Below are 23543 nucleotides of genomic sequence, written 5' to 3'. Positions count from 1 at the left end.
AAGAGAAATTGGAATGTTTGTGAGTGGCTAGCCATGAGTTATTTTAAAGCTATCAAAAGGTAGGTAACTTACAATAAGAAGAGGACAGGAAAGTTTATCTCTTCGAGGAAGAATGTGATCAAAAGCCCAGAGGAATAACTGATTCCTCCTACTATGGGCCCAGCAGAGGCTCTTTGAGGCAGATATGTGAGGTCAGCTGGAGCTCTGGGCCAGCCACCACACTCCCATCTGAGCGGGCAATATCCCAGAACATAAAGAAGGTGACTGTTGGTTGCCTTAATATTGACCGTGAGCTCCTAAGAGCATTAACCCATTCTTGACCTTCCAGGCACTTGGTCAGAGGCCTCCATCTGTGAGGATCCGACATCCTAATTCTTACAAGAGATCCAGAAAGACACAGAACGCTTCAAAACTCGTGCTCAATCCTGATTCCAGTTTCTTACAGGATTATATTTCTCAATGTGCTTTCTGATCAAATATCAGACACTGTGGGAATCGGCTCACTCTCCTCCGTAATCTGTCCTCAGGGTGACATCGAAAGGGCAGAAGGAAAGAATGAGTAATGTAATGAGTGCAAAAAGCTGTAGCGTGCAGAAGTTAAAGCTTGGCCTTTAGCAGAGAGTTTAATAGGGGCCCTTCTGACATTTGGGGCAGGTAATTCTTCGTCGTGGGAAGCTACGCTGGGATGTGGGATGGTCTCAGCATCCTGGGCATCGACCACCCAGATGCCAATACACCCTCCAAGTCAGGGTGATCCAAAAATGTCTTCCATACTGCCCAGTGCACCCCACTGTGCCTACCGAGAATGGGTGCTTTAGCATCGCTCCTGGATTCGAATCCCAGTTCTTCCATTTATTTGCTCTGTGGCTTATTTTCCTCATGTGCAAAATGGACCTTGTTGGAGGATTAAACCTGTAAGAACATATCATGTAGACCCTCAGTAAATGTTAACGATTATTATGATATAAATGACAGAGACTGCCTTAATCACATATGGAATGGTTAAAAAAAAAAAAATTCTGTAACATGATATACGGTCTTCAAATGTGGAAGGTTTGGGACTGTCTGGCTTAAGTCAGACCCATTCACATTTGCCCTGGGTGGAAGATCTCATCGTTTGTCTTTGTCATTCACAGTGCCGGCCATCCCCCTGCCCCCCATCTCCCTTCTCTTGCCTCCCTTCCTGCCTTCTTCTCAAAGCCTGCATCCCTATTTTGCTCGTGGAGGACGGGAGCAGGCTGTTTTGCAGTTTGGAAGGGAAGAAGAAACACTTGGACACTTATGGGTTGCCTGGGGCAGAAGACTTCCTTGGACCCCTTTCAGACAGGTCACAGCAAGGCCCTTACCCTCCTGGGCCTCCAGCCCTTCCCCGGGGATCTCAGAAAGAACCACACCATGGCAGTGAGCAACAGGGCACGTTCCTACAGACTTATCTGGAAGGCCCTCGCTGGTTCTCCTAGAGATGCCTGGAAATTCGGAAGTGAGGGAGCGTCTTTTGGCAGGGAGCACATAGTGGAAGCAAATTGTGCTTTCCTTGGGGAATTCTGTCAGACTGCACCCCTCCCAGAGATGAAAGGAGCATCTGGGACTCCCACGAGCCCTGCATAATAGCTTGGAGAAAGTACAGTATACTTCAATTACACTGCTGGCTTCCGCATGCATCATAAAGTGAGACGATGAGGTAGCCGGGTCATTACAAGCAATGAGCAGAGATCTCCCTGCTCAGAATGTGGCCTGGGATCTGATAGGAATCTTCTTGGGCCCGCTGCTGTGGTGAGTGCCAGAAATTACCCGCAATGACTGACTGAAACCCAGAAGGAGGCCCTCGCTGGACTCCACTCACAAGCTCAGCATTGTTCAGAATGCGAAGTCATTGAGCAATTCTTGCCCGATTCCCCAACTTTGAAGATATCACAGAGACATAAGGAAGGCCCTGGAAAACTAAATATGCTCAGTTGGCAGAGAACAAGTCGTAACTGGTCAGAAAGACTTTTGTTTCACGGCATTTTCCTGTTCTGGGTCAAAATGGACACTTGGGGAGCATTTTGTGTCCTTGAGAGAAAGAGCTTAGGAAGGACACTTGCTAAAGTTTTAAAAAAGCTTCCCGGCTCAGTCAGTGCCTTTTATTATAGTGCCATCTATAGAAGAAGAAGAAGAGGGCGCCTGGGTGGCTCAGTTGGTTAAGCGACTGCCTTCGGCTCAGGTCATGATCCTGGAGTCCAGGGATCGAGTCCCGCATCGGGCTCTCTGCTCAGCAGGGAGTCTGCTTCTCCCTCTGACCCTCCCCCTCTCATGTGCTCTCTCTCTCATTCTCTCTCTCAAATAAATAAATAAAATCTTTAAAAAAAAAAAGAAGAAGAAGAAGAAGAAGAATCTAGTAATAATGCCCACCACCCATTGGCTGCTGAGCGGCATGCCCCCAGCTATATTGAGCACATTTAAAACATCTCATGGCTCTGGGATGTGGGGCAGGTGAAGCAGGGGAGCACTGAGCAGCCGGACGGCCAGCTCGAGGCCCCAGGATGAGGCTGTCTCCCCAACTCCATGGTGTTGACTTTTGGTCACAATGAATAAATGCCCCAAGAAGAAAATATTGGCCACCTACACGTAAGTGACTGTTGAAGAACAGCCCATTCCAAACAACTCCCGTGTTCTGCCTTCTGGCACACCTGGGCCGACAGGCCCACCTCCTCCCCAGGCCATCTTTTTCACATCACTGAGGTTCGATGTTCTGGTATCGTTGCTAAACGGTTAGGTGACCACCCGTCCCGTCAGGAAGGGACAGAGACAGCCAGTGGGGGGAGCACACAAATTAGAGGAAAACATCTCCAAGCAAACTCTCTTCTCAAGAAATTGTACTTACTCAGCTGTAATGAGGTTTGTCTCTAAAACATATGCCTAGTCCAAAAGCCTGAGCTCATTTCAGGGCTGGAAATTGAACCGGGGGCTTAAACTTCACAAAATCTTGGTGAAATCACTCACAGTAAGTGTGCAGAAAGGAAACAGTATCCTTTTACCAAAAAGGGGGCTGAAACAAAAGGTCTTTATTTTATGAGTCTGGGAGAGTTCGTTTTATGTCATTAAGAAGCCCTAGATTCTGTTTTCACTTCGTGATACATGTTGATAGGTGTGCCTGGGGAGTTATTCTCCCAAAGGACGATACGCACTTTTCATACACTACATAAATATGAAGTCATTACAGTGGCCCCCTTGAGGGAGAGAGAGGATTCTGAATTGAGAGAGCAGGTAATCAGATGCCAAAGAAGAAAGGTAGAAGGCAACAGGGCAGGTCACCAGAAAGTGGTGGGAAACAAGATAGGGACCTGTTTACTAGAACGAAGGTATAGTCGGGGCTTGGGCTTCAGAAACAAGAGGAACCCAGTTTCTGGTACAAAGCTATCTGTTCAGAGCTGGGCAAGCCACAAGCTGATTTGGGGCTGAGCCACCCAGCCCCCTGCATGTAGGTTCTTAAATTCTTGAAGATTAGCAAGAGGACTGGTCTGGCTATTATGTCCTCTCCCTGGAATGGCCTTCCTCCCTTGGCTACCTGGCGAACTCATGCATTCTTTAAGACTCAGCCCAGTTGTCCAAGGGGACATTTCGTGTCCTGTGTCACTTAGTGCTATGGATTTCAGCTTGGCCACCTTCTCCCTCTTGATTCCTAAGCTGAGTTCACTGCATCCCTCCTTCGGGCCCCATGGCATTGTGTGCATGTTACATTTCATTGTGATTGTTATTGTAGGAAAGCATTCTATCACATGGGTGTGGAATGGGAACTTTGAAGTCTGACCGGCCTTAGTTCGAATCATGGCTCCCCCACTTCCTGCCTGTACGGCTTAGAGAAGATGACTTAGGGACACCTCCATCTCTCCGTTTCCTCATCTGTAAAATGGGTTCATAAGTCGCTACCTGTGGCGTCTGGTTGTACTGAAGATTAAGTGAAACGATTGTTGCGAGTGAAATGAGACAATGCATGGAAGGCGCTTCGCGTCTGGCTAGCTGTAAGCAGGAGCTCAGGAGATCGTAGCTGGCACACTGCGGCTGCCCCTTTCAGGAAACCTGCCCCCGTTACCTCAGTTGACAGGGATAAAGTACCTGTAGCAGCAAAGAGCAGCCAACTGCCACCACCACCACCTAGTTGAACCGGAAGGTCCTTCAGGATGCAGCCATTGAGTTAACTGGCCTGGAGAAGCGCGCTCCACCCCAGAGAGGCTCCTTATGTGGGATAAGCAGTGGCCCAACCAAGCCTGGGACCCTCAGAGGGAGTGAGAGAGAGGGAGGCACTAAGCCGAAGCCACCAGTCGGAGGAAGAAGGGCAAGTCAGCTGCAGGAGCTGAGGGCACAGAAGCAAGGGAGTGCGCTGAGCGACACAAAGCAGGGGGCCCCTGAGGCTTGCTGCCGCCACCGCTGGAAGGCTGGGATCTTAGACTCAAAGTTGGAGTCACTTCCCCTAGGCCACAAAGCATGACATTCCAGAGAATGGGGTTTTATTAACAATTGTTAATATTTATTGTCTCCTATATATTACTTCCTTTAATCCTTTCAAGAACCTCCCCCCCCCCAAACCATGAGCTGAGTGCAATCATGACACCCATTTTAGAAGAGACACAAAGAAGCCCATGAACTTGCCCAAGGCTACACAGCTAATAAAGGATGGAGGAGGGCGTCCCTATCTCGATCTTTCTGATTCCGAAGCCTGTTTTCCCCCAGCCCCACATTCTCCTCCCTGTCTGAGTCCTTCACTTTCCTTTCTCACAAACCAGCCATCTTCAGTCCTCATTAATCTCACTTATGAGATAAACCCTTGTAAGGAAAAATATAAAGGATTTATTCTCTTTCTGGAACTCCCCTTGATGATTCAACATTAGAGGTGAAATTTTTCAAATGCTTTTGCCATCTCCGTGATAAAATCATCCATGGTCCTTTTCAGTTTCATTTATTTATCCCACATTCTGTCCTTATTGGAGGGAAGGGAGTGGAGAACAGATGCCCACCGCCTGTCATGATGGTGCAGAGCTAAGGTCAGTCTCCCCAGCCACTTTAGCCCTGGTTGATCTTAACTCTCACCAATCAGAGAGCAAGTTTCTCTTCCAGGAGCCGAGCTGTGAGCTGTCTTGGGGCATTAGGTCTCTTCATGCATTATTCATCAAGCGAGGCTCCAAACTTGAGAAAAACTTCTGTGCCTCTGGCTGGCCCGCTCACCCACCCAGAGCTTAGCGTTCACTGGCCAACCTCATCATTAGGAGATTTTGAAAAAAGACAGAATTGTGAAGGACTCCCCTCCCCTCCTTGCAAGGGGCTGTCGGAGCTCTCCTTAGAGCGTGGACTAAAGCCCAGGAAAGGGGGTGGGGAGAGGCCTGGCATACTCTGATTTGCATGACAAAAAGTCCAAGGTTAAGTGCTACTGAGGGCCTGGCTTCCAGCCAAGAGAAAACCCTGGCCTGGAAGGATGACCGGGAAGGAGCAGGGTGTCATTGAAATTTGCCTGGTGAATGCAGGCAAGATGGGTCTGGGGCCCTCACACCCTCACACCCACCTCAAGTCTGAAAACCAGAGCAGACATGAGTGTTGCATTATATAGTTCTTAACTCAGTCAACTTCTACTTTCTACTTCTGCTTTTGCCTGGGCTTTGTTTTGAAGCTGTCTGAGGTATTAGGAGCCCCCAGAACGCTTGTGTTCAAGAATGATCAACACAGATAAAGCTGGGTTTGCAGTTAGATACCATTTGCAGTTTGCAGTTAGATACCATTTTGGGTTCCTCTTGAATTCATCGTCCAAGACACAAAAACTTTATGTTAAGAGATTTTATCTGCATATATGCCTACATTCATATGCATGTATATGTACATATATGTAGGCATACATATGTATTACAGATTTCTTTTAAAAGGAAAAAAAAGCACAACTGTTTCCTAGTTCCTCATAATCCTCTGTTTTGGGGGAAGCTAAATGAGGACATGACATCATGCTGAGAGAGGGAAAGAAATCTGAAGAAACCAACTTCTGTACTGTTTTTCAGGTTTTACATTGAGAGCATATCGTTTTTAAAGGATAAAACCACAGTGGAGCTGTTTTTCCTGAACGCAAAGTCCTGTGTGCACAAGGTAAGATGCCCCATTTGTTATATTCAGTGAATGACTCCAGACTGACTGGAGTAGGGGGGGCAATGGTATTGCCTAGACTTTCATGTTCAAACAAAGAAAAATGGCCATAATCTTTCTCACTGCCATAAAAAAATACAAATAAATTTAAATGAAAGCCAGCTCTTCTCAAATTCTGAGTGAGAAAGACAGCCATCTGCAGGGAACTCACGCTCACAGACAATTACCATGGCCTTAAAGGCAGCTCGTACTCCACACAGAATATTCCAGAAAGACACAAAGGTGGATTAGTCAGATTGTGATTGAAACCTCAAAAAAAGTCATACTGGAAATCTTGTTTCATAGAGTATGCCCTACATCTCTCATAATTCAAAACCAATCTTATTTAGGGGCCTCTGCTCAGAGCCACATGTTTTAAAGCAGTGTCTCCATTATCTGTGGTGAGGGACAGGTTTTTCCGCTTTATTGTTTTTTATTTGTATCCAATCTTTGGAGGACACACTGCTTTTGTAAAATACAGTAAACATGAATTGCTAGAGAAATGATCCCATGCCCGGATGTCAAATTGCTATAAAGCATTCTCAATTTTGATCTTACCTCCTTGCAGACTATCATTGTGTTCAAGGTCCTCTACTCTGGCCTCCTCAAACCACACCTTGGCCAAGGCAGGGAGTCTGCGAACCTAGATATGTTCATCTGGAACGAACTTCTCCATTCTAGGTTATAGTCTCAGTATTCAGGATCTCAGAGCCCCTGCCCACTTCCAGGGCCAGTGGGAGCCCCTTCTGTCCAGATACATCACCCCAAATCTGAGGGGTGCCCAGGATTGCCTGGCCTAGAAAGATAAGGGGGGCAGACTATATCTGGGTTAGGGAACTTACACTGGTACATTTCCCTTAGGCCCCCAAAATATTAAGGGTGGCTCACTGCACACACACACACAGAATTAATTGATTAAAGACTCAGACTGGGCAGAGTTTTTGTTGGATTTTTTTGAACAGCTGTATTGAGAAATAATTGACCGCACGTGTTTAAAGTATACAGTTTTGTAAGTTTTAACATATATAGTAGCCATGAAATGATCACCAAAATCAAGATAGTGAATATACCCAGCAACTGCACATCTCCTTTTCCCACAGTGGAGCAGTTTACATTTTCTAGAGTTGTATATAGGTAGAATCATATAGTAGATGATGTTTTTGTTTACTTTCCTTTTTTTAAGATTTTATTTATTTATTAGAGAGAGAGAGCATGAGCGGGGGCGGGAGGGGCAGAGGGAGAAGGAAAAGCAGACTTCCTGCTGAGCGGGGAGCTCAATCCCAGGACCCCAGGATTGTGACCTGAGCCAAAGGCAGATGCTTAACCGACTGAGCCAGCCAGGTGCCCCATCTTTTTGTCTTCTTTCAATGAGCATAATTATTTTGAGATTCTATCTGTGTTGTTGCATGTATCAGTAGCCCATTCCTTTTTATTGCTGAAGTATCCCATTGTATGGATGTACCTTAAATTGTTTTTCAATTCCCCTGTGGGTTTTTCTCCATTTTTTTCGAGCTTTACTGGGATATAATTGACATATAACACTCTGTAAATTTAAGGAGTACGATAGGATGATTTGATACACGGATATGTTGCGAAATGATCCATTCACCTGTTGATGGACATTTGGTTGTACCAGTGTGGGGACTATTACAAATAAAAATGCAATGAACATTCATGTACAAGTCATTGTGTATAAACATACTTTCTTTTTTCTTGAGTAAATACCTGGGAGCAGAATGGCTGGATCATATGGTAGATATGCTTAATTTTTTAAGGTGCTGCCAAACTGTTTTCCAAAGTGATTTTCAAAAATCAGTTGTTCATATATGCATGAGTTTATTTCTGGACTCTGTATTTTGTTTCATTGATCTATTTGTCAACCTTTTTGCCAATAACACACTGTTTTGATTACTATAGCTTTAGAATATGTCTTGAAATCAGAACAAGCTCTAGCATTGTTCTTTTTCAACATTGTTTTATTCTGTTTTCTTGCATTTCCATATAAATTTTAGAATCAACTTGTTAATTTAAAAAAAAAAAAAGAACAAAACAAAACAGAAAAACACCTGATGAGATTTTCATTAGGATTGCACTGAATCTATAGACCAATGTAGAAAGAATTGACAACTTAGCAGTATGGAGTCATCAGACCCAGGACACAAGGTGTAATCTCCATTTATTTCAGTCATCTTTAATTTCTCTCAGCAGTATTTATAGTTTTCGGCATACAGGTCTTTTGTCAGATTTGTCCCTAAATCTTCCCTATTATTTGATACAATTGTGAATGGTATCTTTGTGAATGGTATCTTTTTATTTCAATTTCTGAGAGTTCATTAATAGTATATAGAAATACAATTGATTTTTGTATATTGCTCTTGAATCCTGCAACCTTCCTAAACTCATTTATCATTTTTGGTAGCTTTTTTTGTAGATTCTACCGGATTTTCTTTATAGATGTTTGTGGCATCTGCTAATAAAGATAGTTTTACTTCTTCCTTTCTAGTATGCCTGCTTTTTTATTAGTTGTCAAATTTGTAGACATAGTTGTTCAAAATATTTCCTTATCGCCCTCTTAACATGTGGTCTAGAGGGCTGTTACCTCTTTTGATCCTGATATTAATAATTGGTGCCTTTCTCTTTTTTTTCTAATTAGTCTGGCTAAAAGTTGATCGCTCTTGAGCTTCTCAAAGAACTAGCTTTTGGTTTCAGTGATTTTCTCTGTTGTTTTTCTGGTTTCTATTTCATTGACTTCTGCTATGATCTTTATTATCTTTGCCTTTTAACTTCATTATTTACTTTCTTCCTTTTTCTTTGGGATTCATTTGTTCTTCTTATTCTAGCTCCTTAAGATAGAAACTGAGATCACTGTTAAAGATGTTATTTTCTAATACAGGCATTTAGTATATAAAATTTCCCCCTAAGTACTGATTTTGTAGTATCCCACAGATTCTCATATGTTGTGTTTTCATTTTTATTTACTTCAAAAGATTTCCAAATTCCTCTTTCATATATCTTCGATGGCCTCTTGTTATTTAGAAGAGTACAGTTTGGTTTCCAAATATTTGGGGAATTTTTTAGAGCTCTTTCTGTTATTTATTTCTAATATAATCCCACTGTGGTCAGAGAACACACTTTGTAGGAATTAAATTCTTTTAAATTTATTGAGACTTGTTTTATGGCCCAGAATATGTTCCATCTTGGCAAGTGATCCATGTACACTTGGGAAGAATGTGTATTCTGCTGTCCCTGTGTGGAATGTTCTGTGAATTTTATCACTGCTTTTGATTACGAGGTGCGTTGGTATAGCTTTCTTTATGGTTCTTATGATTGGTGTTTATTGAGCATTTTGGACTTGTGGGTTTATAGTTTTCATCAATTTTGGAAATATCTTAGCCATTTCTTTAAGATTTTATTTATTTCTTAAAGAGAGAGAGAGCATGAATGGGAGAGAGAGAAGCAGACTCCCTGCTGAGCAGGGACCCTCACTGGCCCCGGGGCTCCATCCTAGGACCCTGAGATCATGACCTGAGCCAAAGTCAGACACTTAATCGACTGAGCTACCCAGGCACCCCTATCTTAGCCATTTTTAAAATTTATTTCTAATTTAATCCCACTACAGTCAGAGAACACACTTTATATGAATTAAATCCTTTTTAATTTATTGAGACTTGTTTCATGACCCAGAATATGCCATAGTTTTAATTAGCTAGACTTGGTTGGTAGTATTGTTCAAGTGAACTGTATCTTGTTGATTGTCCGTTTACTTCTTGTATCAGGTATTGACAGAGGGGTACTGAAATCTCTAGCTATTACTATGAACGTTTCTATTTCTTTTTGCAAGTTGACCTAGTTAAAATATCAGTTTTGTTTCATGCATTTCAAAGCTCTGTTATTAGGGCATAAAGACTTAGAATTGCTATGTCCTCTTGATTATCATTATAAAATGATCCTCTTTATCTTGGTAATATTCTTTTTCCTGAAGTCTGCTTTGTTTGATATTATAGTTTCTTCTATTAGTGTTATCATGGTAAATCTTTTCTCATCCTTTTAAACTATTTGTATCTGTATATTTGAAGTGCATTTTTTGTAGACAACATATAATTGCATCTTGATTTTTTAATGCATTTTGGCAATCTCTGTATTTTAACTGGTTATATATATACTATTTACATGTGGTGTGATTTTTTATATAGTTAAGTCTATCATCTTCCTAGTTGTTTTCTGTTTGTCCCATCTGTTATTTTTTCCTTTCTCTGCCTTCTTTTGGATTTATTTTGCATTGTATGATTCCATTTTACCTCTTTTGTTGGATTATTAGCTATAACTCTTTTTCTTGTTATTTCCATGGTTGTTTTAGGGTTTATGGTATACATCTTTTTTTTTTTTAAAGATTTATTTATTTATTATTTTAGAGGGGGGGTGCAGGGGGAGGGGCAGAACAGAGGGAAAGAGAGAACCTCAAGCCGACTCCCCACTGAGGGCAGAGCCTGACAGGGGGCTCAACCCCACAACCCTGAGATCATGACCTGAGCTGAAATCAAGAGTCTGAAGCTTAGGGGCGCATGGGTGGCTCAGTCAATTAAGCATCTGCCTTTGGCTCAGGTCATGATCCCAGAGTCCTGGGATCAAGTCCCACATTGGGCTCCTTGCTCAGTGGGGAGCCTGCTTCTCCCTCTGCTGCTCCCCCTGCTTGTGTGTGCGCTCTCGCTTTCTCTCTCTCTCAAAAATAAATAAATAAAATCTCAAAAAAAAGAAAAAAAGCCACCCAGGTGCCCCTATGGTATACATCTTTAACTTATTACGTCTACCTTCAAGTGACATAATACCATTCACATGTAGTGCGAGAACCTTACAATAGTATATTTCTCTCTCCCCCCATCAGCCTTTATGCTATCAGTGCCATATATTTTACTTTTTGATATGTTATAAATGCACACAACATTGTTGTTTTTGTGTAAGCACTTGATATTTCTGCCTGCTTTTAAGATTTTCTTTTTATCAGTGCTTTTAATTATGAGGTGCTATGGTATGGTTTTCTTCATGTTTCTTCTTTTTTGGTATTTATTGAGCATCTTGGACTTGTGAGTTTATAGTTTTCATCAGTTTTCGAAATATCTCAGCCATTTTATCTTCAAATATTTTCTCCTATTCCCACCATGGCTCCTTTGCAAACTCCAGTTACACATATACTGGGCAATCTGAAGTTATCCCACAGCCCAGTCATGCTCTCTTCTTTTCATTTAGTTATTTTTGTGTGTATGCTTCATTTTGGATAGTTTCTATTGCTCTGTCTTCAATTTGTATCTTTTCTTTTGCAATCTAATCTGCCATTGGTCTCATCCAGTATATTGAGTTTTTATCTTTAGAAGTCTGATTTGGTGGGGCACCTGGGTGGCTCAGTCAGTTAAGCATCTGCCTTGGGCTCAAGTCATGATCCCGGGGTCCTGGGATCCAGCCCCACGTCAGGCTCCCTGCTCAGCGGGGAGCCTGCTTCTCCCTCTCCCTCTGCTATGCTCTCTCTCTCTCTCTCTCTCTGTCAAATAAATAAATAAAATCTTTAAGAATAAATAAATAAAAATTTTAAAAAGAAGTTTATTTGGATAATTTTTATATCTTCCGTGTGGCTACTTAATTTTTTTGAATATATGAGATACAGTTATAATAATTGTTTCAAAGCCTTTCTCTGCTTATTCTAATATCTGTGTCAATTCTGGTAGGTTTTGACTGATTATGGGTCATGTTTTCCTGCCTACTTTGTATGCCTGATAATATTTGAATGGATGCTGGACATTGTTTAACTTTTTGGGTGCTGCATATTTTTATATTCCTGTAAATATTCTTGACAGTTGTATTGGAATAAAAGTTAATTACTTAGATGCATTTTGACTTTTTTCAAGTCTTAGTTTTATGATTTGTTAGGCTGGCCTAGAGCAGTGCTCACTCTAGAACTAATTATGCCCGATTACTGAGGTAAGACCTTCCTAAGTAGTCTACTCAATGACCCATGAATTATGAGTTTTTTCTGTGGGAACCAGCTCTGTGTGAGGACCAGGTACTCTTCCCCTTCATCTTCTTGGATACTTCTTTCCCCAGCCTTGGGCAGTCTCTTTCCATGCATGCAATAATCAGTACTCTGCATATCTTCAGGATTCTCTCTGTGAAGCTCTCCTTTCTCTGGCACTCTGTTCTGCAAATTCTATCCATTTTGGTCTCCCCAGTCTCTCAACTCTGTCTCCTCAACTCAGAGAGTCCACCATGCTCCATCTGTGTAACACCTTCACAGCCTAGAAACATTCTCATGGCAGGTAGTGGGGGCAGTCATGGGGTTCACCTCATTCAAGGTTCACTGTCCTTTGTTGTCTTTTATTCAGTGTTTTAATAATTTTGTTTCATATTTATTGGCTGGTTTTTTTAAGTTTTTTGGTTACAGTTTTGTCTGTTTGTTTATATTTGGTGAGAAGGTAAATCCGGTCCCTGTTAATCCATCATGGCTAGAAGCAGAAGTATTCAAATCAGAGTTTTTGGTTAATTCTTTGGAGAAAGTAAAAGGTCTTCAGCACCAAACACTTTATTATAGCCTCTCTTTGTTGAGACTTGAGCTTCCTTAAGAACTCCAAGTGTTGACTGATAAGTAGATACCTATATAGCAAATGCAGCCTTTACTGAGTGAGGAGAAAACATTTCATAAACCACGGTTGGTCATCATCTCCTGTGGGGAAAGTACAATTACCGCTTGTTATATTTTTCACTACCTAGCTGGCCATGGTCCATTGAAACAGTTTCCTTGATTGCTTCTTTGCTCTCTTGCTATGTAAATAAAGATACAATGCAAATTTTAACTCATGATATTTCTCTTGTAGCTTTGTATGCTCAATTCTGTTGGTCTTGAGGAAGTACTGAAAAATAGAGTTCTTTTAACTTCCACTCCTTCTTATGAATGTCAGTTCTTGAGACATCCTTTCTAAATGGGAGTGTTTTGTGACTTGTCAAAGAATTTAGAACTTTTACAAAATATAGTATTGTTAGGCACTATGACCTATGAATATTATTGCAATAAATTTTTAAATTCAGTTGTAAGAATTTAGAGTTGAATATTTTCTATCTAAGTAATATGCAGATGGCTAGTAACAAACAGTCCCAAGAGATGTTACAGGATCCTGTAAATGATAAGATAATGGGATCAGGTAGGTGTGTGGTAAAGCATCTTTCAAGTAATTTCTAAGATATATGATAATTTAAGAACATCACACATAGGGAATATCATCTGAATCATGGACACAGGAATAAATAAGTTTTATGAGAACATAGTCTCAGCTATAGAATACACGTAGGTGGTTTACTGATTGGTGAAGATCAGTCACTGATGTGATAGCTGCTATTAATTTAGGGCTCAGTGCTGGATATGAGAGTGAATGGGGCTTCCTTCCAAACTGTGCCGAGAACATGCTTCCCATCAGTGATGTGTTCAGCACCTCTAATCATCCACTACCCACACTTCTTTCTCTCTGCCAGATAGCTGTCCCCGTCTCCCAACTCCTTCCTTCCAGTGAAGACAGGAACATATAGGCAGGGAAAGAGAGCTCTTATCTGCAAATACTGACAAAGCCACAATATCTCTTTGCATGCTTGGTTAGTAAGAAATATGACTTGTGATAAAGTTTCATATAGTGTCTAAAGCTCTGCATAGCTACGTAAATGTGGATTCATATTTTAAAAATTCACCCCTGTGAGTATGTCATTTGAAACACTGGGTGGTTCCCAATGGTTCTGTAAATATCATTGCCCATACTATATAGCAAAGAAGCCACTGGTAGCTTTGTGTTGAAAGAAATATTGGACCTCATTTTTGAGTTTGGGTATCCTGGAAGAGTCTAAAAAAGGGAAAGAGATTTTTCACTTTTGTTTACTCCAAAGCAAATCCCCATGTACACAGTGTGGTACGAATTGGGCATTCAATGAATTGTTGTAGACCAATGCAATAAATGAATGGATGCTGTTGATGATGAACGCTTGTTTCCCAAGAAGCCCAGAAATAAACAAAACAGCTTGTCTATTATATCACATGACTAGCATTAACTATGAAATGTATATAAAGTTACTGAGAAACTAAACATCTACAATGCTTAAAAATTCATTTTCCAGGTATTACTGAATATCATTTAGCAATGCTATGGTAACTCTAATTACAATTTTCAGCAAAAAAATGAGTAAGAATGATCCTATCAGGGAGAAAATTCAATGTATAGTCTAATACTTTCTTTTTAAGAAGTCAAAAACCTATTGTATTTTTCTCTAGTTATTGTAGGTATCAATTAAATGTCAATAGTAATCTTACAGAAAACTGGTTCTGGTCGACTTCAGTTACAAAGCCATTGGTATGTAGGCCAAAGTCAACCATGGCTAGAACTGAGTACATAAGAGAGTATTTATTTAGCAGTACTTTCCTTTTTGTGCCTGCTTCTTGCCAGCACCATTTGAGACTGTTTATAACTGGAAATGCTCTGAGGATTTCTTGATTTTTCTCCTTGCCTTGCTGAGCCATTTTTTCCCATTTCAGAATTATCTGGTGAGATTGGGGCAGCATTTCTCATTGTGTGACCTTTGACTACTTTTATCAGATTTACAACAAATGCTCATTTTTAATGAGCAAGCTCTTGCCTTCTTGCCCCTCTCCAGACCACAGAGTCGGAATTGAGGAGAGAGATGGAAAGCAGCCTTTTCAACAAGGTTCTTTGGTCATATTCCTGAGCCCTTTAGTTGAAGAATCACTGGGTTTTCTGGGTGTTAAACAAGCAGAATGTTTAAATATGGGTTGAACCTGGCTTTGAGACATACGAATCAAGGTCCAGAGACAACTGTAGAAAGATGCCTTTTCATTTCTCTTCTTCTTTCCTGGCAGTTAAAACAGGAAAGACATTTCCCCCTTAAGAATGGGAGAGCAGAGGAAGGTATGAAATTGCTTTCCAGCTCTGAGACTAATTGGAAGGAAAGAAATGTTTGCAGAGCCTTTTCTGTACATTCTTATGTGTGTGCCGGTACTATGCTAAGTGGTACACATTTCACTGCATTTGATTCTCACTCTAGCCCACGAAGAAGAAAATGTGTGATCCCCTTTTAGAAATAAAAGAACAGCGGCCCAGGTGGGTTAAGTTGTTTGCTTAACATCACAGAGCGAGATGGGAAAAGTATCCTTAGAAAATGATACCAGCAAGACACTGGGGCCCATAAAAGCACCTCTCATTTGTCTCTGCTTTTCTTTGATCATTGCTCCAGGGAAATAGAATTGTCCTCCATAACTTAGACCTCGGGGGCTATTGTTACAGGGTGGGCAGGTCACAGCCCCTAATGAGTACTGAATACATATAATTTGCTAGGTGCTTACTGCGTATATTCATTCATTTAGTTCTCCAAACCTTACCTAAGTTCTATTATTTTCCCCCATTTTACAGGTGGGAATACTGAGGTAGAGAGGTTAAGTAACGTACAGAAGGTCACATAGCTAATAAGTGGAGGAGCCAGGACTCGTCCCAGGCAGTATGATGCCAGAATCTAGGACTTTAACCATTACATACACTGCTTCTGGATGGATGAGGGTTGTCTGTCCCCTCCCCACGGGGGAGGCGGATCTGAGTCATCTGAAGTTTCAGCTCCTTCTTTCCCTCATTCCAAACTGTGTTGTACATACTCATGGTCTTAGCCCGTGGTGGTATAGATGCCCCTGGACACCAGGAGCCAAATGCCTTCCACAGGCTGGGCTGGGCGACAAAGCACGCATCTCCTTTCCGAAGCGCATGAGCACTCATGGAGGAACAGAACCTACCAGAAAGCTACAAACGGCCCCGTGTGGGTCAAGTGTTCCCCGGGAGAGTGCTGGTGTCTGAGTCGTCGGTCAGGTGAGGGCTCTTTGAACCTGTTTGGCTTCCTTGGTGAGAATGCAGAGGGGCACACCTTGCCTTTGCAAAACAACCACCTGTGCCAGGTGGCAATGATGTGGAAATTCCGAAACTGATACTGGGGAACCCTGGCAGTGCTCAGCATGTGGACAGCGGTCCACCTTGGGCAGCCTGTTGCCTGCTAGGAGAGAAGGCTGAATGCCCAAACAGGACTGCAGGTGTGGCCCTGGTTACCATTTCTGGAGGCCTCCGTGACCACGTCTGACTTCAGTCATCAATGCACATTGATGACCACCACCCCTTTTTTAAAATCAGTGATTTGAAGACGTGCTTAGAAAATTAAAATAGTGTTGGCCACCTTGTCTCTTTTGCTGTGTATAAAATTTTTATAAGGAAAAGGCAAAGCAAGTGGGGTTCAGGAGGTGCTCTGTGGGGGAAATCATGCACATGAACGAGGATGGCAGCTCGACCTCCCTGAGAGCTCCCCAAGCAGCAGGCCTTGATTTCTTTCTTTTAGTAGCTCATTTAATCCTCTCAATAACTGATAGTGTTGTTTGTTATTGCTTTAACAAATGAGGAAATGGAAACATAAGTAAGTTAAACAAGTTGGCCGTGGTTAAATTTCTCATTAGTAATGGAGTAATCGCTAGGCAGCCTAGCTCCAGAAACCATAGTATTTGCCTTTCATTCATTCATTCATTCATTCATTCAGTAAAAATTTACTGCGTTCCTATTTAGGGCCAGGATTTCTGATGAGAGCTACCTTATCGGTATTCTAGCACTAGTACCTTCCCATGGCCTGTCCTAAGTCTTAAGGATTCTTTCATTTGTACATTTGTGTGTAGATGTGTGTTGTGTTTACTTTAAAGGCAATACATATGATGATACTTTCTAGGACATAATGTTTCTGAAAGATGCCAGGGACCGGAAAGACTGTGCATACCCAGAATTCATTGATGCATCTTGTTACTCCTTCATAATAATATAAAAAGCAGGGTGAGACATTTTCCTAACTCTGCAATACAAGAAATCTCACAAACAGAATTAGGAGTCTGTAATCACCCGCACACACAGAATACTGTACTTTAAATCTACAGCTCAGGGTGCCCGGGTGTGGCGCAGTTGGTTAAACGTCAGACTCTTGGTTTTGGCTCAGGTTGTGATCTCAGGGTCTTGAGATCGAGCCCTGCGTAGGGCTCTGTGATCAGTATAGAGTCTGCTTAAGACTCTCTCTGCCCCTCTCGCCCCCTCCCTTTCCCTCCCTTACACACATACTCTGTCTCCCTCAAATAAATAAATGAGTTTAAAAAAAAAAATAAATCTGCAGCTCAAGAATCTATCTCATGATCTTAAGCTATTTTCTTACCAAAAAGAGTTTAAGAAACTTTGAATAGTAGACCACTTTCTTGGAAATTCACCACATGCTTTGAACATGTTCAAGACTTCAAGAAGTTCTTCAATATGCAAACATATGATTTTGTTTAACCCGATATTGTCCAAACTTACTTGCATATGAAATTTTTCTTTCAAGCGATATTTATTAATGGACTGCTGACCACACTTGTGAAAATGCCATTGTGGATATATACTATACCGTTAAATAATAAAGCAGAAAGTGACAACTGTAAGCCTGTGTTAGATCTGACCACAGGATAGAACCTAGGTCTGTTCTGATTCTTTAAACAAAAAATCTTTGGATTCAGTCAAGAGACATGATCTGGGTACTAAGCCAGTTAGGACTTCCTCTGCTCCAGGCTGAGCAGGAGGATATACCATACCAAAAAGGAGCAGACATTGGCTCAGGAATGCCCTAACAGATTTCACTATGTTCCCTTTTCTTTTCTCAAAAGCTCTCATCTCTTTGTACCTCGAATAATGTAGAAACACAAAAGAGCCAAACATTAGTAATCCTATTAAAAATTAGTTATTGCAAGACTATCCAATCATGTTTATTCTTATCCTCCCTCTAGCCCCATTTCTTGACTGAGACCTTATTATATGTGCCCTTTCATTAGTAGACTTGGCGAGAGCCTCAGCCCAGCATCCCTAAAACACGCTCTTACCCCACTTAGAGTGATAGAGCATATTGCATGATGGTCTTAGAATCTGAATGCCATTTGCATTTAAGTGTGTGAACCTGGAGGCACCAAAGCTCTTTTCAAAGCCCACGTGGCTTTCGAGGGCAGTCTGGCCATGTCCATTAAAAGTAAGAACATGTCTTTTCACCCAGTTGTCCACCAATTTTAGGAATAATCCCATGGAAGATGTTACTGAAATATGAAAAGATAAATATAAAAAGATCTTAAATAATTGTTTCTAATAGTAGGAAACTGGAAACTGCCAAAATACACTTCAACAGGGCTTAGTTAAATCAAGGACAACTCATACATGTGATAGGCTCCTGTGTGGCCATCAAAGAGGAGGGCAGCCCTGCTCTGCTCGACTGACATGGAAATATGTCCAAACTACCTTGTCACGTTTAAAAAGAATCAAGTTACAGAACAGTAAATATACTGTGATTGTTGTTAACTTTATTATTTACTTTTATGCATATAAAATGGAGTTTATACATAGGGAAAAATAGAAGAAAGTATGGCATAGCCTAAATTTCTATTATCTCTGGGAGTGAAGTTGTGGAACTTTTGTTCCCTAAGACATGCTTTTATAATTTTTTTTAACAAGAAGCTTGAATTATTTTAAATTAAAAAAAGTAAAGACAAAAGCAATCAGCGTAGTCACTGAACTTTCCTCTTTAAAGCTGTGTGAAGAGAATAAAAACATTTTGCTTATCACTTTCCCTCTATTAGAAAAACGCCCAGTCACCTTTCTCACTGGGCAAAGTTGATGGAAGTTGAAGATTCCTAATTGCTTTATCTAGAAAAGCAAAAGGTCTACTCTTAAAGACAATGGGTAGAGTGGTGGTTTTTTTCCCAATTGTAAAAGTAATACTTGGCCATTGTAGAAAATTTAGAAAATACAGGAAAAAAAAGGGGGGGGGGGATTGATTCATATGCCTAATACTGGGGCATTAATTGTATTATCTTGCCATATTTCTTTCCTTTGAGCATAGATTTTTCTTGGTTGAGATCACTTGCTGCCTACATTTTACATTTTGTTAGATTTTCAACTTTTTATGTATGTTGAGGCTGCTTTAATCTTATCTGGCCCACTTTTCTCCCTCTCTTCTTTATGTTCTTATGTTTGGAGAGTAAGCGTGCAGCATGGGGAAGGAGTACAGGGACACCTTGCCATTACACATTTTTATTTCATTAAATATAAACTCACACATGGAGGATAGGGGCCAGATTTTCTTTATGTCAGAACCTCTAGAACCTTCTCAAGTAAAAGGTTGTTAAACAGACGAATAAGTGAATGAGTGAATGATTAAAGAATGAACAACTGGAGAGCCCGGTTGAGGCATTTTAGGAAGTGAAATCGACAAGACTCTGCACCTCGCCAGTCTCCACTGCCCCCCACCCCCGCCCGCCGCCTACAGGGGCGGTGGAACACGGTGACTCTGCAACCAGGCACCCTTGGCTCAAAAACACGGCCTTGGCTTTCACCTGGGCACGGTACTTATATTTTTAAGCCTTGATTTAACTGTTAAAACAGGGGCAGGAGTAGTACCTGCCTCAATGGGTAGGTTAACATATGCGAAGCATATAGAACAGGGTCTGGAACGCTGTTTTGCTGTTCGCAGTTTTGCTCTTCTTACTACTGCCATTCCGTATCAGACCCTTAGGAGGACACACAAGCTCTGGATTTAGTACTGGGGCCTCTTCCCACAGTCACCCTGTGGTCAAACTGAAATAACTCCTCGTTCCCTGACCATCCCGGCCTTTGCCTTTTTTAATATACTTAGCCTGCTGAATGTCTTTTTCTCTTTTATGTTCTTGTTTCCCTGCTGGCTGCCTTTCTCCCTCCCTTCCTTTCCCTCTGGCAAATATTCCGCTTATCCTCCAGAAATCAGCTCCAGCCCCTGCCCCTGGAGCAATGCTCGCCTTATGCACCATCACCAGCGTCCTACAGGAGCTCCAAAATAGCCTTTACATGCTTCTCCTAACTCTCCGCCCATCGTGTCGAATTGTTTGTTCGTGTATCTGCCGCCCACGACCAGAGACCAGACTACGTCCTTGGGACCGGGTCAGCCCTTGTTCATGCTATGGCCCAATCACTGGCACAGAGCCTGGCCTACGCTAGAGGCCCTCAGTAAATAGTGGTCAAGTGAGGAAAGTAAATGGAGTTTACACTAGCAACTGCATTGATCAATCTTTCAAAATGGGCTTGTGAAAAGATCAAGCTAAATCGAAAATCAGTTCTGAGTAACAACCATAAAATTAGACTTTTTCAGCTTTCAATCATCTTATTTTGTTTTCACTACTTAAGATGGAGTTACTGCTCCTAAATTCAATTTTCCTGCGTTGGTGCCGCACTTGTAACCTTGAAATTTAATATACTGAACTTACTGGAATACAATTTGGACATTCCACGATCAGATTTGTAAAGCACGGGCGTCTCAGCATATGTACTGTAACCTTTGTTGCTATATTCACTGTAAGTACCTGTGGAGACATTCAGGAGAATCACTGTAAAATCAGCTATAAGGATAGGTGGACACACTTCTCTGCTCTTCAATTCAAACATCTTCTCTTGGAATTCCAAGGAAATAAGTCATCAACTTTTGATAGCCTCTGGGACAGAGGAGCATTGAGAGTATATGCAGAGGGAATCCAGTTAATCCTAAAACCTCATGTTAGCTGAGTCTTCTGGCATTTTCTCCCACCCACACATTCAACCATACTACCCTGGATATCATTGACTTTTCTTTTTCCTTCTTACTAGAGCCAAAGTTACCATAGAAGCAACAAAAAAGCAGGGATGGGAGAAACATTGGAGAAATGAATCCTCCCCAAAGTTAATACATGAGCTCCTGAATAATCAAAACATGACTGTTTTTTGAGAGGGAAACATTCCCTACAACCTAGAAAGATATTTTGATAATTTAGTACTAGTCTAGCTGCCCTGTCATGGCAAAGAGATGTTTTTTTAAGTACACATTCATGGAAAGACCTGCTGCTATCCCTTATTTATAATGTCTTTTTTTTTTTTTTTTAAGATTTTATTTATTTATTTGAGAGAGAGAGAGCACGAGCAAAGGGAGGGACAGGAGAAGCAGACCCCCCCGCTGAGCAAGGAGCCCGACATGGGACTTGATCCCAGGACCGCAGGATCCTGACCTGAGCCGAAGGCAGATGCTTAACCTACTGGGCCACCCAGGTGCCCCCTTATTTATAATGTCCTAAGAGAGAGAAATGGTCTCAGCTCCATTTAACCTAACAGAACATAAGGCGTACTCCTCTGTACCAGTCCAATACTTCAGCATCACGTTCCTGCTTCTTGTCCCAGAATCACTGCATGTAATTCACCAAACAACAATTTGAGTAGTCACTGAGAACTGAAATATATTCAGTGTATCTGCTAACCTGGCAGTTTTAACATTTGGGATTTGAAGAGTGAATGTGTGTGTGTGTGTGTGTGTGTGTGTGTGTGTGTGTGTATGTTTTAATCCTCAAGCTCTTTTCAAGATGCTGAAATAATTTAAAGGATCAGTAACAGAAATTGAATTTTGCAGGCTGTAAGTTCTGTCTACACAGAGACGAGCGTGCCTCCTCATAATAACCAGCCATCAGTATTTACCAAGTGAAGTCACTAAACTAAACATCAGAGTTGGTTTGAAGCCTAGCCAGTCCACGAGGAACAAAGAAATCTAATATCGTATTTTAAAGGGCTACTGCGAGTTTTATAATAAATATTTCACCTTTTCCTGTTTCATGTGGTTGTCCCTCTGTTTTCCTGACATTGAAATTATGTGCATCTTAAACCACGAGCATTTGGATATTTGCTGCCTTGTACGTTTGTGAGAATCAAGTTTTCATAATAATAGCTTCTAACACATGCCAGTTTGAATCCTCGGGGACTTGCTATATGTGCCATGTCATTTCATTTGCCTTTATCACCTCCCTGAGATGGTAGAGGGGAAGATATTTGGTCCTCAGTGGAAAGAACTGAGGTCCGTAGAGGTAAAAGAACCTCATCACAGAGTAAATAACAAGGAAAATGCCTTCCAGATGACACTAGCCAGGGTAAATTTGCAAAGAATGAATTTTTTGTTCACTGATATATCGCCAGCACAAATAGGCACTCAAATATTTGTTGAATGCATTGAGAAGAGCTACTAAAAATGCAATTGAAAAGTTAGCTGAGTCTTGCGTTGAGAAGAGCTACTAAAAATGCAATTGAAAGGCCTGCATTTCATAGTGGTGCCATTTAGCATGAATTATCTTAAAACATTTAAACTCAGCATTCATACTTTTGGTAAAACATCATCTCAGAAATGAGCTATAAGAAGAACACTACAGCTAAATTTGACTCAAAAAAGTCATTGAAATAGTATGATCAATGCTTGGACAGAGGCAGGAGGAGGGAGATGGTCCATTCAGCTGAAAATATAATATCTTAAATGTAGGAATGAATGAAATGACTCTGTAAGATGTTTTCTCAATTTATTCTAGAAATCAAATTTCTTTGTTTCCTGCTTTTGAAAATGCTTAGCTTGACATCCTTGAAGACACACATCTTGGATTTCAGAAGGAATATGGCAAAGAAACTTCCCAAAACAAATTTACCCATACCAGATCTCTCTCTATATATCCATCTTTTTACCTATCAGCTATCTGTCATCTCTTTGTTTAACCCATACTAGAGCCAGATATATTTTGCCTTTCTTCAGTGTTACACATGCTCAGGAGGCCTTAGGAGGAGATTTGAAGGGCTATCTTTATATTTTTCAAACAAAGAAATTGAATAGAAGATTCCCATTTCATAAGTAGGCCTAATAGTGATGTTTTGCAATGTGGATTCATTAGGAAACAGACTAAGATATCCATTTCAGTTAAACATGTTGAACTGGCCACAAATAGTTACACATGTAATATACACTGTAAGAGTGTGATAGACTTCTCAGCTAAAGGCAGTAGTTCACACGTGCTGGCCATCAACCAAGATTGTTTGCTCGCTCCTTGGAGAGACTGTCCAAAGTATGGCCCAATGCCTGACATGGGGGGGGGGCGGGCACTGAGGACAGGGGTTCCCAACTGCCTCACTGTGAATCCTGGCTCCACCACTCACAGTTTGGGTGGCCTTGAGCAACCATCTCATTGTCTTCCTAAGCTTCAATCTCCCCACGTTACCTCCTCAAAGGGCTGTCCTGAGGATTCAGTGAATTAATATATGTCAACCTCTTGGAATAGATAATTAGCACTTCAGTGTTTCTTGTTTTTGTTGTTGTTATTGACAGTATTATTCCAAAATTCTGTTACAAGATGTTTTCATTTATGAGAAGAGAAGTACTTGAGCATTAAAAAAACACAATTACGGCATAAAAGGAGAATGTTGGTGAAAATATTTTAAGCGTGGTATGATCTATTGGAAAAAATAATAAATAATAAT

General features: G+C 41.2%; 1 protein-coding gene across 5 annotated transcripts in view; it reads left to right on the top strand.

Moving 5' to 3' along the window:
* The window catches only part of FRMD4B (FERM domain containing 4B), a 325272-nt gene that overhangs the window by 218091 nt on the left and 83638 nt on the right, over positions 1-23543 (top strand). For all 5 annotated transcript variants that reach the window (XM_032411740.1, XM_032411738.1, XM_032411737.1 and 2 more), the window contains one exon: positions 6021-6105. In XM_032411740.1, coding sequence (XP_032267631.1) covers positions 6021-6105 — 85 coding nt within the window. The remainder of the gene's footprint in view (positions 1-6020; positions 6106-23543) is intronic.

The sequence above is a fragment of the Phoca vitulina genome, unplaced genomic scaffold (genome assembly GCF_004348235.1).
Source record: "Phoca vitulina isolate PV1807 unplaced genomic scaffold, GSC_HSeal_1.0 scaffold13, whole genome shotgun sequence".
Taxonomy (NCBI): Eukaryota; Metazoa; Chordata; class Mammalia; order Carnivora; family Phocidae; genus Phoca; species Phoca vitulina.
Note: the sequence above shows the minus strand (reverse complement) of the source record. Positions and strands in the feature narration are given on the sequence as shown.